The 13,077-nt window shown below is 39.7% G+C and overlaps 1 protein-coding gene across 5 annotated transcripts in view; it reads left to right on the top strand.

Annotated features, from left to right (window-relative positions):
- The window catches only part of TSPAN12 (tetraspanin 12), a 61,698-nt gene extending 54,452 nt beyond the window's left edge, over positions 1-7,246 (top strand). For all 5 annotated transcript variants that reach the window (XM_034671120.1, XM_034671098.1, XM_034671109.1 and 2 more), the window contains one exon: positions 6,733-7,246. In XM_034671120.1, the coding sequence (XP_034527011.1) occupies positions 6,733-7,038 (306 nt within the window). In that variant the 3' untranslated portion in view covers positions 7,039-7,246. The remainder of the gene's footprint in view (positions 1-6,732) is intronic.
- The last annotated feature ends 5,831 nt before the right edge of the window (positions 7,247-13,077 follow it).

Raw genomic sequence — 13,077 nt, 5'->3', positions numbered from 1 at the left:
CTTGCTATTTAATGTTTTTTTAAAAGAAACATTTCTTTTCCTGCAGCATGTATGATTATCAGTGGAGAACATTTGGTCCAACCTGTGTGAAGCTCATGGACCCATTAACTGCATTCAGGTTTCTTTATTTTAGAAGAAATAAGGCTGAAGATGATATATTTGTGCCTGATAATTAACACAGTCATTTCAAACTTGAGAGTCATGTTTATTACCAAGCATCCATTAGAAAAATATCAATACTGGCGTGTATTGGCACCTAGATTTTATTTATACTTTATCTTCATAAGCTGATTAGAAGTCTGCCTAATTTTTTTATGTGGCCTGTGAATATTGAATACTGAAAAGCCGACAGGTTCTTCCAATTTTAGAAAATCATTTTGGAGATAGATCAGAGCATAAGTTCAAGTATATCATTTCCTCAAGTGAAATGAGGAATCCTGACATGCCTTCCAATAGATTCTAGGAAATGTAGGGATTAGTGATTTTTTTCTCTGATAAAAAAGTAGTTATTATTTACAGTTAATAGTTGACCAGAATTTTAATATTTCAGCGAGTAAACTAGGTTAGCCATTATGCTTATTCAGACCTTTGAATTTTCTGAAGTTATTAATGTAGGACTAACATAACTTTATTTAGGAAGAAAAATATTCAAGATAAATCAACTTAGAGTATTTTATTCTGAGAAAGCAAATAAGTATAATTCAGTTCTTTCCAATTCTGAATAAAACCCCCATTGTGAAATGGAATGCAGTTTTGAACTTTAACATTTCTGTTTCCTCTTTGACTCACTCAACAGAAATGTTTGTTTACGCAACTGAGTCTCTATGAATAGTACAATGGGGTATATAGAGACACATCTGTATTTTTTTTCTCTAGACCTGGTGTCTTGTTTTTCAACAAAAGTTTCCAAGTTTCACTGGAAAGTGTAAACCTTATGCATGATTATCTGACTGTCTGAAAATAAGCTCCCAACTTGCATTCAGATTGAATTCCTTCAGTGAGGATGCTGTGGAATGAACCCTCAGCCCGGGAGCTGTTTCTGTGAAGAGTTTAGAGTGGCTGAGGAGGACAGGGCTTCTATACAGTGCTTACACAGGAATTTGGGAAAATAGTACCCTCAAGAAGAGAAATGTTCTTTTGGAAAGTTAATCCCTAACTTTAAGTAATGGTGTAAATGATTCACCGATATTCGGCATGATGCTTGATATGTTGCAAGTTGCTACAATGCCTTCTGGGTCAGCATCAAAAAATATTAAATTATGTGCAGTATAGAAAGATTTGTATTTAATGAATTCATTTTTTTTAAGATTTTATTTATCTATTTGAGAGAGAGAAAGCGGGAGTGAGAGAGAGCGCGGGAGCAGGGGGAGGGGCAAAGGGAGAGGGAGAAGCAGGCTCCCCACTGAGCAGGGCTCCATCCCAGGACCCTGGGCTCATGACCGGAGCCTAAGGTGGGTAGCCAGTCACTAACTGACTGAGCCACCCAGGCGCCCCTGTATTTAATGAATTCTAATGACAAACTGAAGTACTAAAACTCTGTCTTGTTTGAGGGGTTGTCTATGTACTTTGTAAACGAAATGAGGTAGTGATAGGGCTGACATATTGTTATAAAAATCAAGGATTCTAAGATCTTTGCTTTGAATAAACAACCCTTGCCCATCTCAACGCAGAGATAAACCTTAGGGATCATTCCCGAGATCCGGAAGGAGGCCAGGTCCTGACTATGTGTCACAGGCTACAATCGCATGTCCACACTTCCAGGGAACCTGAAAAGCTTTTTGGCCGGAATCCAAACCTTCAGAACAGCCTAGGTTGTCTTAATATTTTACTGCATTTTCTAGTTTTTTAAAGTTAAAAATCAGTGTTATTTTCAGAGAAACATTGACCAAATCAGCACAATCCAGAAAGAGCTCAGTAGGCCGATGCAGTGTATATATTTAGAAAACTTGAGGGAATTAGGAATATTTAGTTAGGAGAAGAGAATAGTTCATGGTTCAGATACGGCTCTCCGCCTTATGGAAAAGAGATCACCTGAAAGCAGAACCCGGACCAACAAGACAGGTTCCGATAAGGAGAAGTTGAAGAATTAGTGTTTTCAAGTGTGGACAGGATTGTCTAGTGAGGCAGGGAAATCCTTTCATTAGAAGTGCATTTGCCTTGAAGGCGCTTCTTGTGTGTATATGAGCCATCCTTTCTTGTTTCTTTGCACATCTTGTAATTTTTGTTATTGTTGTTGAGAACTAGACTTTTTAAATAATACAGTGTGGCAGCCCTGGAAATCAGATTCCCCTTCCTCCCCAAAGTTTGCTGTGGTTGTTGCTTGCTTGTTCCTTAATAACTTTCCTGAACTGATTCTGTAAACTCTATGTTCTTTGTCACGTGTGGCCACTGAAGTCTGCTCAGTTAACCTAGGGGTCAGTTAACGAATGAACAGAGATTTCCTTAAGATGCCTGGAACCGGTAAGCCTCGCAGTCTCTGTCGAGGGGGCACAGAGCCTCAAAGTCAGCCAGAGGTAAGAGCTTAGTGCCTTCCTGGGTCTTTCCCTAGCATGTACCCAGCCCTGGGCAGGAGCCCTGCCCTACGCACGTGTGTAACTTTGCAGACCCCACAAGTATCCTAGAGCTCTGCCAAGGCCCCTGTGGACTTCTCATTCCCCCAGATTTTCTTTTTAAGCTTTTTGACTAGCTCATTGTGTGCAATTATTATGCACTGCCTCAGGCAACCTCAGGGTTCCTCTGGTTGCTTTTGACAAACACCCTCAGGGAAAAGGCTGTTGGGCTGGTGGAGCTCCAACTCAGGTTCAAAGAAAAACAGCCTTGCAAATGAGGTCTTCCAGGGAACCCCGAGATAGGACAAATAATGACAATTCTCTGAGAATGGGGCTTTGAAGGAGCTCCAATCCTATTCTGTTGCCTCTGGCTTCCTGGCTGCTGGTTTTCACCATAATTATGGGCTGATTTTCAAGGCTACTGCAGAGCTGGGGAGAGGGCATGGGAGAGGGCTAATTAAAATGTGACAGAGAGCGCTGTTCTGACTGAGATTTAGGAACTTTCCTGGATTAATGCTCCTCAGATTGCTACAAGCTTTGGTTATTAGAGATCCTGTCTCTGCCAGTTTTGCTGATGTCCTGGAAGTGCTTTTTAGCCTTATTTTTAAAGGTTAAAAGTTGAACTCATTAATTTCCAAAGTCCCCTCCCACTCTAGAACAGTCAGTGAGTATATCCCCATCCCCAAACCATCCTGGATGGTATAATTTACTATACCTTTTTTTTTTTTATATAAATGTGGTTGTTTAAAATATAATTAGAACTGACTTTCCCCAAAGCCAAAATACGAAACACTATAGACTGTAGTTTAGTTATCAGTCTCTGCCTGAATTTACTCACAGATTTGAAAAAGAAACATTACCTTTCCTGTATGTTTTTAAGTTAGAATGAATTAGTCAAAAGGGGTAGGAGATCTTATGCCAATAAGAAGAATTATATATCATGAATACGCTGCCTCATTCATAATATGGTATCACAAAAGAAGAAGAACTGTCTAGTAAAATTTAAGTAGCAGTGACTACTGAAAAGGTAAAACTCAAATGATAATTGACTTAAAGCATTTCACGGGATTTGAAACATCACCATTTGTATTTCTTGAATGGTTTACATTTAATTCTGAAGTTCATTTTATTATTGCCAGATTATTGATATGTCCATTCTAACTGATCATTTATTTACTGATTAAACATCCATTTTTATTCTCAGTACTGAGAATATGGGTAAGGAATTAACTAAACATAATCTACAGCCATTTTACATCAATTTCTTTTTTCTAAAGATGGGTGTGGTGACCTGGTACCCGCAATGAGGTTAAATAATGTATCCATATAAATTAATTTTCCAAATGTTTGGAGCTAAACCTTTTAAATTGCACTATCTTGAATGTGATCCTTTCCAAACTATATTAAATACGTCTCTGGTTCGTGAGAAGGCTAGTGATCAATGTCTCCGTAGCAAATAATCCTTTTAGATCATTACTTCACTATCCTGAAGCACAACATCAGCCACCGTGGCTCTTACCAGCGAGGGCTGTCGCGTCAGTGCTCAGTGGCCGGCACATCGGATCAGAACTGACACCCGTTGGACTCTTACCATGTACTAGACCCCACTTTAAGTATTGAGTGTGTTTATTCATTTAATTTTCCCAATATCCCAGGTAGGTAGGCACTATTATTATCTTTTTCAGATGGGAAAACTGAAGCACAGAGAGAATAACTTGCCCAAAGTCACATAGCTTATAAGTAGGAGAGCAGGGATTTAAAATTCAGAATTCTGGCTCTGTGGTTTAACTATTATTCTACCCTGTGTCATGCAAGGATGCTTGTTAGAATTACACATAAACATAAGAGTGAGTTGGCTCTGATAGACTAGCTGAGTGAAACTCTTTGAAAAGGATCTGAACTTCGGTGAATTTTCCTTGTGACACACAAAATGTGTGTGTGCGTGTATGTGTATGCACGCGTGTAAGTGCATATTTGTGTGTGTACTAAAAAAGCCAGATGGCCAGAGAAGTGATTTTATTAAACCAGTGTTAATTAGTATTACATTTTAAATATTTTGATTTTGCTTTTGGTGAAATCGATGACATTTTGCTAATCTTTTGCTGTTAATTAGCATTACGTGATTGACCAGAAAAAGCTCTTAAATATATCTATGACTAATTTTACATGATTTTTTGTTTCTTGAGAATAATGACTTACTGGAGTAAAGTTACTGATCGGTGTCTTTGAAAATCTAAGAATTACGTATTATTCATTATTCATTCTTCTCCTCCAATATAACGCACATATTAACAAGTGATTCGGTAGTCTTGCTTTTCTTGATTTAGTTGAGTTCTTTGTGGAATCTGGAGATGAAAACAAGGAAGCAATTTCCTAAGTAATTATCGATTTCTTTTTATTCAAGTAGCTGCCTCGATAGGGTAAGCAGACCGAGTCACTGTTACCACAAACTCAGAAGAAAAGTGTTGAAAAGTCAAGTTCTTCTTGTTGGGAGATCATTTTCCATGGGTCTCTTGCATTTCTGCATGCCCTGTGAGTAGAAGCACTGGATGCTCTTGTTTTGGACTATCTTTTCAAGGCTTTTTTTTTTTTAATTGTTAAAGGTTTTATTTATTTATTTGAGAGAGAGAGAGAATGAGAGGGAGGAGGAGCAGAGGGAGAGGGACATGCTGAACTTGGAGTCAGAGAGGGACCTTGATCTCATGACCCTGAGATCATGACCTGAGCCAAAATCAAGAGTGAGACGCTTAACTGACTGAGCCACTCAGGCGCCCCTCTTTTCAAGGGTTTTTGCACAGAAAACAGCATCGAAGGTAGAGCTAGTGTCTCCCTCCAAAGAAAAGGATGGGTTTATTTACTGTCCTGTATAATAAGATAATGTCTCTCTCCAAAGCAAAGGACAAGTATGTTCACTGTCCATTATGAAAGATTAGGGTTCCCTAAACTTGAGGTTTCTCTTCCATAATGCAACCCACTGTATCCGCAGGCATGACCCGCTGTCTCTGTGTTGCCCTTGGATCTCGAGGAGCTGGCTCGTACTCTGGCCATTGCTGTTGCTATGAGTAATAAAGTCTGGTCTCTGTCTTCTGCCAGAAGTCCATGCAGCTGTGACAGGCTAATTTGTTTGCTTCCAAATAGAGTAAAATCTCGAAACTAAGTTCTTGAAATTTATTATTATAAAATTCTTTCCTAGATTTTCACCTTCATTTAGAATTAGCTTCCCTTTAGAAGAGTGAATTATCATTTCTTTGTTGTGGATTCGATGGAGACATGGAATGTTCTCCAGGCTTTGTTCACTGGAGAAGTGACTTAACGACAGCTGTTCGTCACATTCTCTCTCCCTCCCTTTGCCCCACTCCTCCCATGATCCTTGGTTATAGTTTTTCTTCCTTTCTTCTCCCCCCTTCTTTCAGAATTCTCTTCTGTCACAGGCACTCCTTAGCTGTTTATACTTAAAACTAAACAAACAAAACCCTTACTTTTCTTGTCAGGTGTTTTTAGCATGTAGGGGAGCTGAAGATTCTTTCAAATGCTTACCAGGTGGAACTAGAACTTGAGGTCATGGCAGAACCCCCCCATGTGTATTTCTTCTACAGACAGTGGGCAGAAGTGTGTGTATGTGGGGTTGGGGAAAGGGAAGAGATGGACTTCCGCCCACCAGCATATTTCAGCAGTAGACTGGGCAAACATTCCTGGTCCTTGGGGAAAAATCTCTGACCAAATGAGCTATCATCTCACAGGGAAGACAAATAATAAAAAAGGAAGCATTTTTGAAAATTTGTAAGAGTCTATGGCAGCTTTCTGGTTACAACGGCAGAGATGAGAAGTTGCCATTGAGACCATATGGCCAGCAAAGCCTAAAAGATGAACTGTCTGGCCCTTTACAAAAATAGTTTACCAACCCCTGCTCTAGTTGTGTTTTATGCCAGTGGCTCTCAATTTCCGGTTGTGAGGAAGACAGAAGAAGGAGAAAGCTCATCAGAATCACCTGGGCAGGCTTTTCAAAAAGGGCTCACCTCCATCTGCCCTCTGGTTCCTCATGGGCGTTCCTTGCTGAGAGTCACTGTGTTCAACTTTTATGATTCAAATCGTTTGGTTCCATTAACTGATATAGATTGTTTGTTTTCATTATTTTGACCCTCTGTAACACCCCCAAAGTAATACTGTGTTATTTCTTTTCCAGGGTTGTGGGAAGAAAATGTATTCCTTCTTGAGAGGAACCAAACAACTGCAGGTGCTAAGGTTTCTGGGAATCTCCATCGGAGTGACACAAATCTTGGCCATGATTCTCACCATTACTCTTCTCTGGGCTCTCTATTATGATAGAAGGGAGCCTGGGACAGACCAAATGATGTCCCTGAAGAATGACACGACTCAGCACCTGTCATGTCACTCAGTAGAACTGTTGAAACCAAGCCTCTCGAGGATCTTTGAACACACGTCTATGGCAAACAGCTTTACTGCACACTTTGAGATGGAGGAATTATAGAGAATGTCAAAGAAGGAAACCAGAAATTTATTTTATTGGACTTGTGAATTTTTGAGCACACACTTATCTGTTTCAGAAATGTGTAGAAATAAAAATGTTGCCATAGGGGCGCCTGGGTGGCACAGCGGTTAAGCGTCTGCCTTTGGCTCAGGGCGTGATCCTGGCGTTATGGGATCGAAGCCCCACATCAGGCTCTTCTGCAGTGAGCCTGCTTCTTCCTCTCCCACTCCCCCTGCTTGTGTTCCCTCTCTCGCTGGCTGTCTCTATCTCTGTCGAATAAATAAATAAAAAAAAATCTTTAAAAAAAAATTTAAAAAATGTTGCCATAAAGGAATGACTAAGCATATAATTTTCTGCCCTTGAAAATAAAGAGGGAAAAGTTCCATTTTATAAGTCACCACCTGGACAATGGTCGATGCCCTTTATAATGCTGAGGACAGATCTAATACCCACTTTATAGCCTGTATAAGACTTTTACTGAACATGGTTATGCTTTGAGGCTTATGCTTTGGCATAGTTCGACCAGCAATTCTGAATCCACGTAAACAAGTTATGCTACGGTGGATTTGGAGCTACAGTAAAGTTTGATTTCCTTCCATCAGCTTGCTAGTGTGTCAAGTACCAATGAACTTCGCACACAGGAAATTAGGCAGTATTAATGAACTGTGTTCCTTGGTGACATATTCTTTTGAGAGTGGGTAGATTATACATAAGAAAACTCTGAAGACTGGTGACTACCTAAATGTGATTTTTTCCTGGTTACTAAAATATTCTTACTACTTACAAGAGCAAGTTAACACATTGTCTTAAACTGATCAGGGATCTATGTGTATATAACAGTGTGTTGAGTCTGAATAATTCAGTAGATTTCAGTTCTTATAATGTTAAGAATAACAATTGTGAGTGAAAAGGATAAATTTGTCCTGTATAGCACCATTATTTTTAACCTTTCCTGTTAATAGAGCTTTAAAATTCCATCTTGGGCTTATATTATGTACATAACTGTTAATTTAAATACTTAACCACTAATTTTGAAAAATTGCCTGTGTGATGCATAGGAATCATTATAATTCAGAACGTAGTCTGGTCTCTAGGAAGTATTAACAAGAAAGCTTACACATAATGTAGTTCATTCAGCAAAATCTTGGATGCTACCTTTCTCCCAAACTAAGGCTCTTTTTGACACTCAACACTTTTTAAAATGAGCTTACCTTTGTCTTCTCCAAACAAGAGCAATAGTCCGCAAGTCTGAATATAATTCTAGAGAGAATAGTGTTCCTTTTCTCCAGCAAAATGCCATGAAAATCATTAAAATAAGTGGCAATTTAACTAGAGATATTCTTTGCTTTATTTCACTGATTAAGATACTGTGGTGAATTACACAGATTATTAAATTTTTTACAAGAGTAAAATATATTTATTTGAAATGGGGAGAGTGCGTTTTACTGTATTTTGTGTATTACTTTTATTTCTCAGAAAATGGAAAGAAAATTAAAATGTGTCAATAAATATTTTCTAGAGAGTAATAATTTGTGTCCAATTTTTATACATTATAAGCACTTTCACCACTCAAAAGGATTAGCAAGGGGAAGAAATGACCGAGTAAAGTAACATTAATGATTTCCAAACTCTGGAACTAATCTGTAAGAGGATGTATCCTCAGTGAGAAAAGACGAAAAGATGCCCATTTACTTTTCAGGTTTGTTTTTGAGCTGAATGATAAATAATGCGGCTATTGGCTATACTACAAAAATATGCACATTCATGCTAGTTTATCTTCTCAATGTTTTCACATCCCAGTCTCTTAAAGTAATTTTTAGAAGAAAATGAGTCGAGGGGCTCCTGGGTGGCTCAGTCGTTAAGCGTCTGCCTTTGGCTCAGGGCGTGATCCCAGAGTCCTGGGATCAAGCCCCACATCAGGCTCCTCTGCTGGGAGCCTGCTTCTTCCTCTCCCACTCCCCCTGCTTGTGTTCCCTCTCTCGCTGGCTGTCTCTCTCTGTCAAATAAATAAATAAAATCTTAAAAAAAAAAAAGAAAATGTGTCTAAAAAATGCAATATTTGAAATCAACTGCCAGATTTTATCTCTTCCATAGATTGAATTGAAAACTGAGTAAATCCTTTGCTCAATCAGAACCAAAAGCATACCTTTTTATAATTTCCTCAACACCCACTTCCCCATAACTTCACCTAAAATTGAGACAGCCATGAGTAGTATTTGAATTATTTGGAAATTGTCAAATTCTCCAAATGCCTGCTTTTTTTTTTTTTTTAAGATTTTATTTACTTATTTGACGGAGAGTGAGCGAACACAAGCAGGGGGAGGGACAGGCAGAGGGAGGGGGAGAAACAGGCTCCCCGGTGAGCAGGGCTTGATCCCAGGACCCAGGAGATCAGGATCCCGGAGATCATGATGGGAGCTGAAGGCAGCCGCTTCACCGACTGAGCCACCCTGGCGCCCCTTGACTGCCTGCTTTATTTGTTGATGTGTCTGAGGCACAGAAAGAACAAACATGTATTGACCTCAGTTTAAAAAATCCTCAAATTATGAATAAAAGTCAATTTCTACATTTTTAGACTTCAGATATTTTCATCTAGCACCTGATTGGTACTCTAGAACAGCCAGCATAAATTCAGGCCACCATCTACCAGAGACGGCACTGGCTTAGCAGGAACCAACAGCCTTTCCCACGGTGGTTGACACAGGCCTCTCATGGCGGCGTGCACCTGGAATAATAAAACTGCAAGAGAGAAGCGCCTGGGTCACTCAGTCGGTTAGGCGGTTAGGCAACTGCCTTTGGCTCAGATCATGATCCCAGGGTCCTGGGATCGAGCCCTATGTCGGGTTTCCTGCTCAGTGGGGAGCCTGCTTCTCCCTCTGCCTGCTGCTCCTCCTGTCTGTGCTCTCTCCTTCTCTCTCTCTCTGTCAAATAAATAAAAGATATTTTAAAAAATCATAAAATTATAAAAAATTAAATAAAACTGCAAGAGACTTTAGAAAGTGTATTGATTATGGGAGCACTGAGGGAGTTCACTGTTTGGGTATGCTGCAAACAAAATTGCTAACTATTTCTTTGGGAGTTTTCAAAAGCTTTCTTTCCTAAAAATCACCACATTTTTAAAGTAAAAACTTAAGATTATTTTCAGGCCAGTTAAGAGTCTGTTCAGAGTGCCCTGGAGATTCAGAAATGACCCTAGGAGACAGTGTCTGTTCTCAAGCACTGTGAAATCTGGTTGTGAGACACTTGCGCTGGTCACAGACAAAATTCACAGAAGAAGACACAGGGAGTGGGGTCGTGGTGAGGAAGAGGAGACTGAGAAGAGGGGAAGTAAGGCAACTACACCAAAAAGGCGGCCTTCCAGGTGAGTCAGGAAGGAAGAGCAGTGTTTAGCTAACCCATGGAGAACATTCCATGACTCTGAAGTTAGAAAGTATATATTATTTGGGGGGGCAGAGCTTGTCCTTTGATGTGGTAAGACAGAGCACAGAATGCTTAAAGAGCTACTCTGAGAAAGGAAATGGGTGAAACTTAGGTTTGGGGACTTTATTTCATAAGCTAAATGGGGAGTCATTGAAGTATTTTCAGAAGAAGTGATTTGCATCCCAGGTATGAATCCCACTTGGTCATGATGGATAATCCTTTTAATGTACTGTTGGATTCTATTAGCAAGGATTCTTGTTGAGGATTTTGGCATCCATATTCATTAGAGAAATCGGTCTGTAATTCTCCTTTTTGAGGGGGTCTTTGCCTGGTTTGGGGATCAAGGTAATATTAGCCTCATAGAATGAGTTTGGTAGCTTTCCTTCTGTTTCTATTTTTTGAAATAGCTTTAGGAGAATAGGTATTATTTCTTCTTTGAATGTTTGGTAGAATTCCCCAGGAAAACCGTCTGGGCCTGGAGTTTTATTATTTGGAAGGTTGTTTATCACTGACTCAATTTCTTCATAGTTAATTGGCCTATTTAAGAAATCTATTTCTTCCTGTTTCAGTCTTGGTAGTTTATAGGTTTCCAGGAAGGCCTCCATCTCTTCCAGATTGTTTAGTTTTTTGGCATATAGCTGTTGATAAAAGTTTCTAATAATCCTTGCAATTTCAATGGTGCTGGTCGTGACCTCTCCCTTTTCAGTCATAATTTTAATAATCTCAGTCCTTTCTCTTTGTTTTTGGACAAGTTTTGCCAGTGGTCTATCAATTTTATGGATTCTCTCAAAGAACCAGCTTCTAGTCCTGTTGATCTGCTCTACTGTGGTTCTGGTCTCTAATTCATTGATTTCTGCTCTAATCTTGGTCAACTCCTTCCTTGTCAGTGGGTTAGGCCTGTCCCTCTGTTGCTGTTCCAGTTTCTTGAGGTGAGAATATAGAAACTGCATTTTAGATTTTTCTATTCTTTTGAGTGAGGCTTGGATGGCTATGTATTTCCCCCTTAGGACTGCCTTTGCAGTATCCCATAGGTTTTGGACCGTTGTGTATTCATTCTCGTTGGTCTCCATAAATTGTTTAATTTGTTTTTTGATTTCCTGGTTTATCGAGTCATTCTTGAGCAGGATGGTTCTTAGCCTCCAAGTGTTTGAGTTTCTTCCAGGTTTTTCCTTGTGGTTGAGTTCCAATTTCAGAGCGTTGTGGTCTGAGAATATGCAGGGGATAATTTCAATCTTTTGGTATTGGCTGAGACCTGTTTTGTGTCCCAGAGCATGATCTATTCTTGAGAATGTTCCATGGGCATTTGAATAGAATGAGTATTCTTTGGTTCTGGGGTGTAGTGTTCTATATATATCTATGAGGTCCAACTCGTCGAGTATGGCATTCAAAGCCTTTGATTCTTTGCTTAGTTTTTGCCAGGGTGTTCTGTCTATTTCTGATAGTGGGGTGTTGAGGTCCCCTACTATTACTGTGTTCTTATCTATATGTCTCTTTATTTTGGTTAAGAGTTGGCTTGTGTATCTTGCTGCTCCCCTGTTGGGGGCATATATATTAATAATTGTCATATCCACTTGTTGAATACTTCCTTTAAGAATAATATAGTGCCCTTCTGTATCTCTCTCTATGGCCTCTAGTTTAAAATCCAGTCTATCTGATATGAGAATTGCTACTCCAGCTTTCTTTTGAGGTCCATTTGCGTGGAAGATGGTACTCCATCCCCTTACTCTAAGTCTGAATGCATCTTTGGGTTCAAAATGAGTCTCTTGTAGACAGCAAATGGATGGGTCATGTCTTTTTATCCAATCTGCAACCCTGTGGCGTTTTATGGGAGAGTTTAAGCCATTTAGATTGATAGAGATTATTGACAGATATGATTTTAATGATGCCATTTCTCTTTAAAGTCTTTGTATCGGTTGTGACTTGCTGCTCTGTATCACTCTTGGGGCCTTTTTACCTTTATAGAGCCCCCCTTAATATCTCCTGTAGGGCTGGTTTCGTGGTTACGAAATTGGTTAATGATTGGCGATTTTGGAACGTCTTTATTTCTCCATCAATTCTGAATGACAGCTTTGCTGGATAAAGGATCCTTGGCTGCATGTTTTTCTCTGAAAGAGCTTTAAAAATGCCCCCCCAAGCCTTTCTCTCATTCCAGGTCTCTGTAGACAGGTCTGACGTAATCCTGATACCTTTGCCTTGGTACGTGAGAAATTTCTTTGCCCTGGCCGCTTTCAATACTGTATCCTTGGATCTAATATTTGCGAATTGCACTATGACATGCCGTGGCGTAGGTTTGTCCTGGTTGAGCTTGGATGGGGTCCTCTCTGCCTCTTGGACACGAATGCTTGTTTCCCTTGCTAGATTAGGGAAGTTTTCAGCTACAATTTGTTCAAATATCTCTTCTAGACCTCTGTTTTTCTCCACCCCTTCAGGGATGCCGATGATTCTGACATTGGATCGTTTCATAGAGTCAGTAATCTCCCGTAATCTACATTCGTGGGCGTGGATTTTTTTAAGACCAGCTTCTATTTTCGTTTTTTCTTCTACTAACCCATCCTCCAATTCGCTAACGCGTTCCTCTGCCTCGGTGACCCTGGCCGTCAGAGCCTCTAGTTTTGACTG

This window comes from Ailuropoda melanoleuca, chromosome 1 (assembly GCF_002007445.2).
Source record: "Ailuropoda melanoleuca isolate Jingjing chromosome 1, ASM200744v2, whole genome shotgun sequence".
In the NCBI taxonomy this organism is placed as follows: Eukaryota; Metazoa; Chordata; class Mammalia; order Carnivora; family Ursidae; genus Ailuropoda; species Ailuropoda melanoleuca.
Note: the sequence above shows the minus strand (reverse complement) of the source record. Positions and strands in the feature narration are given on the sequence as shown.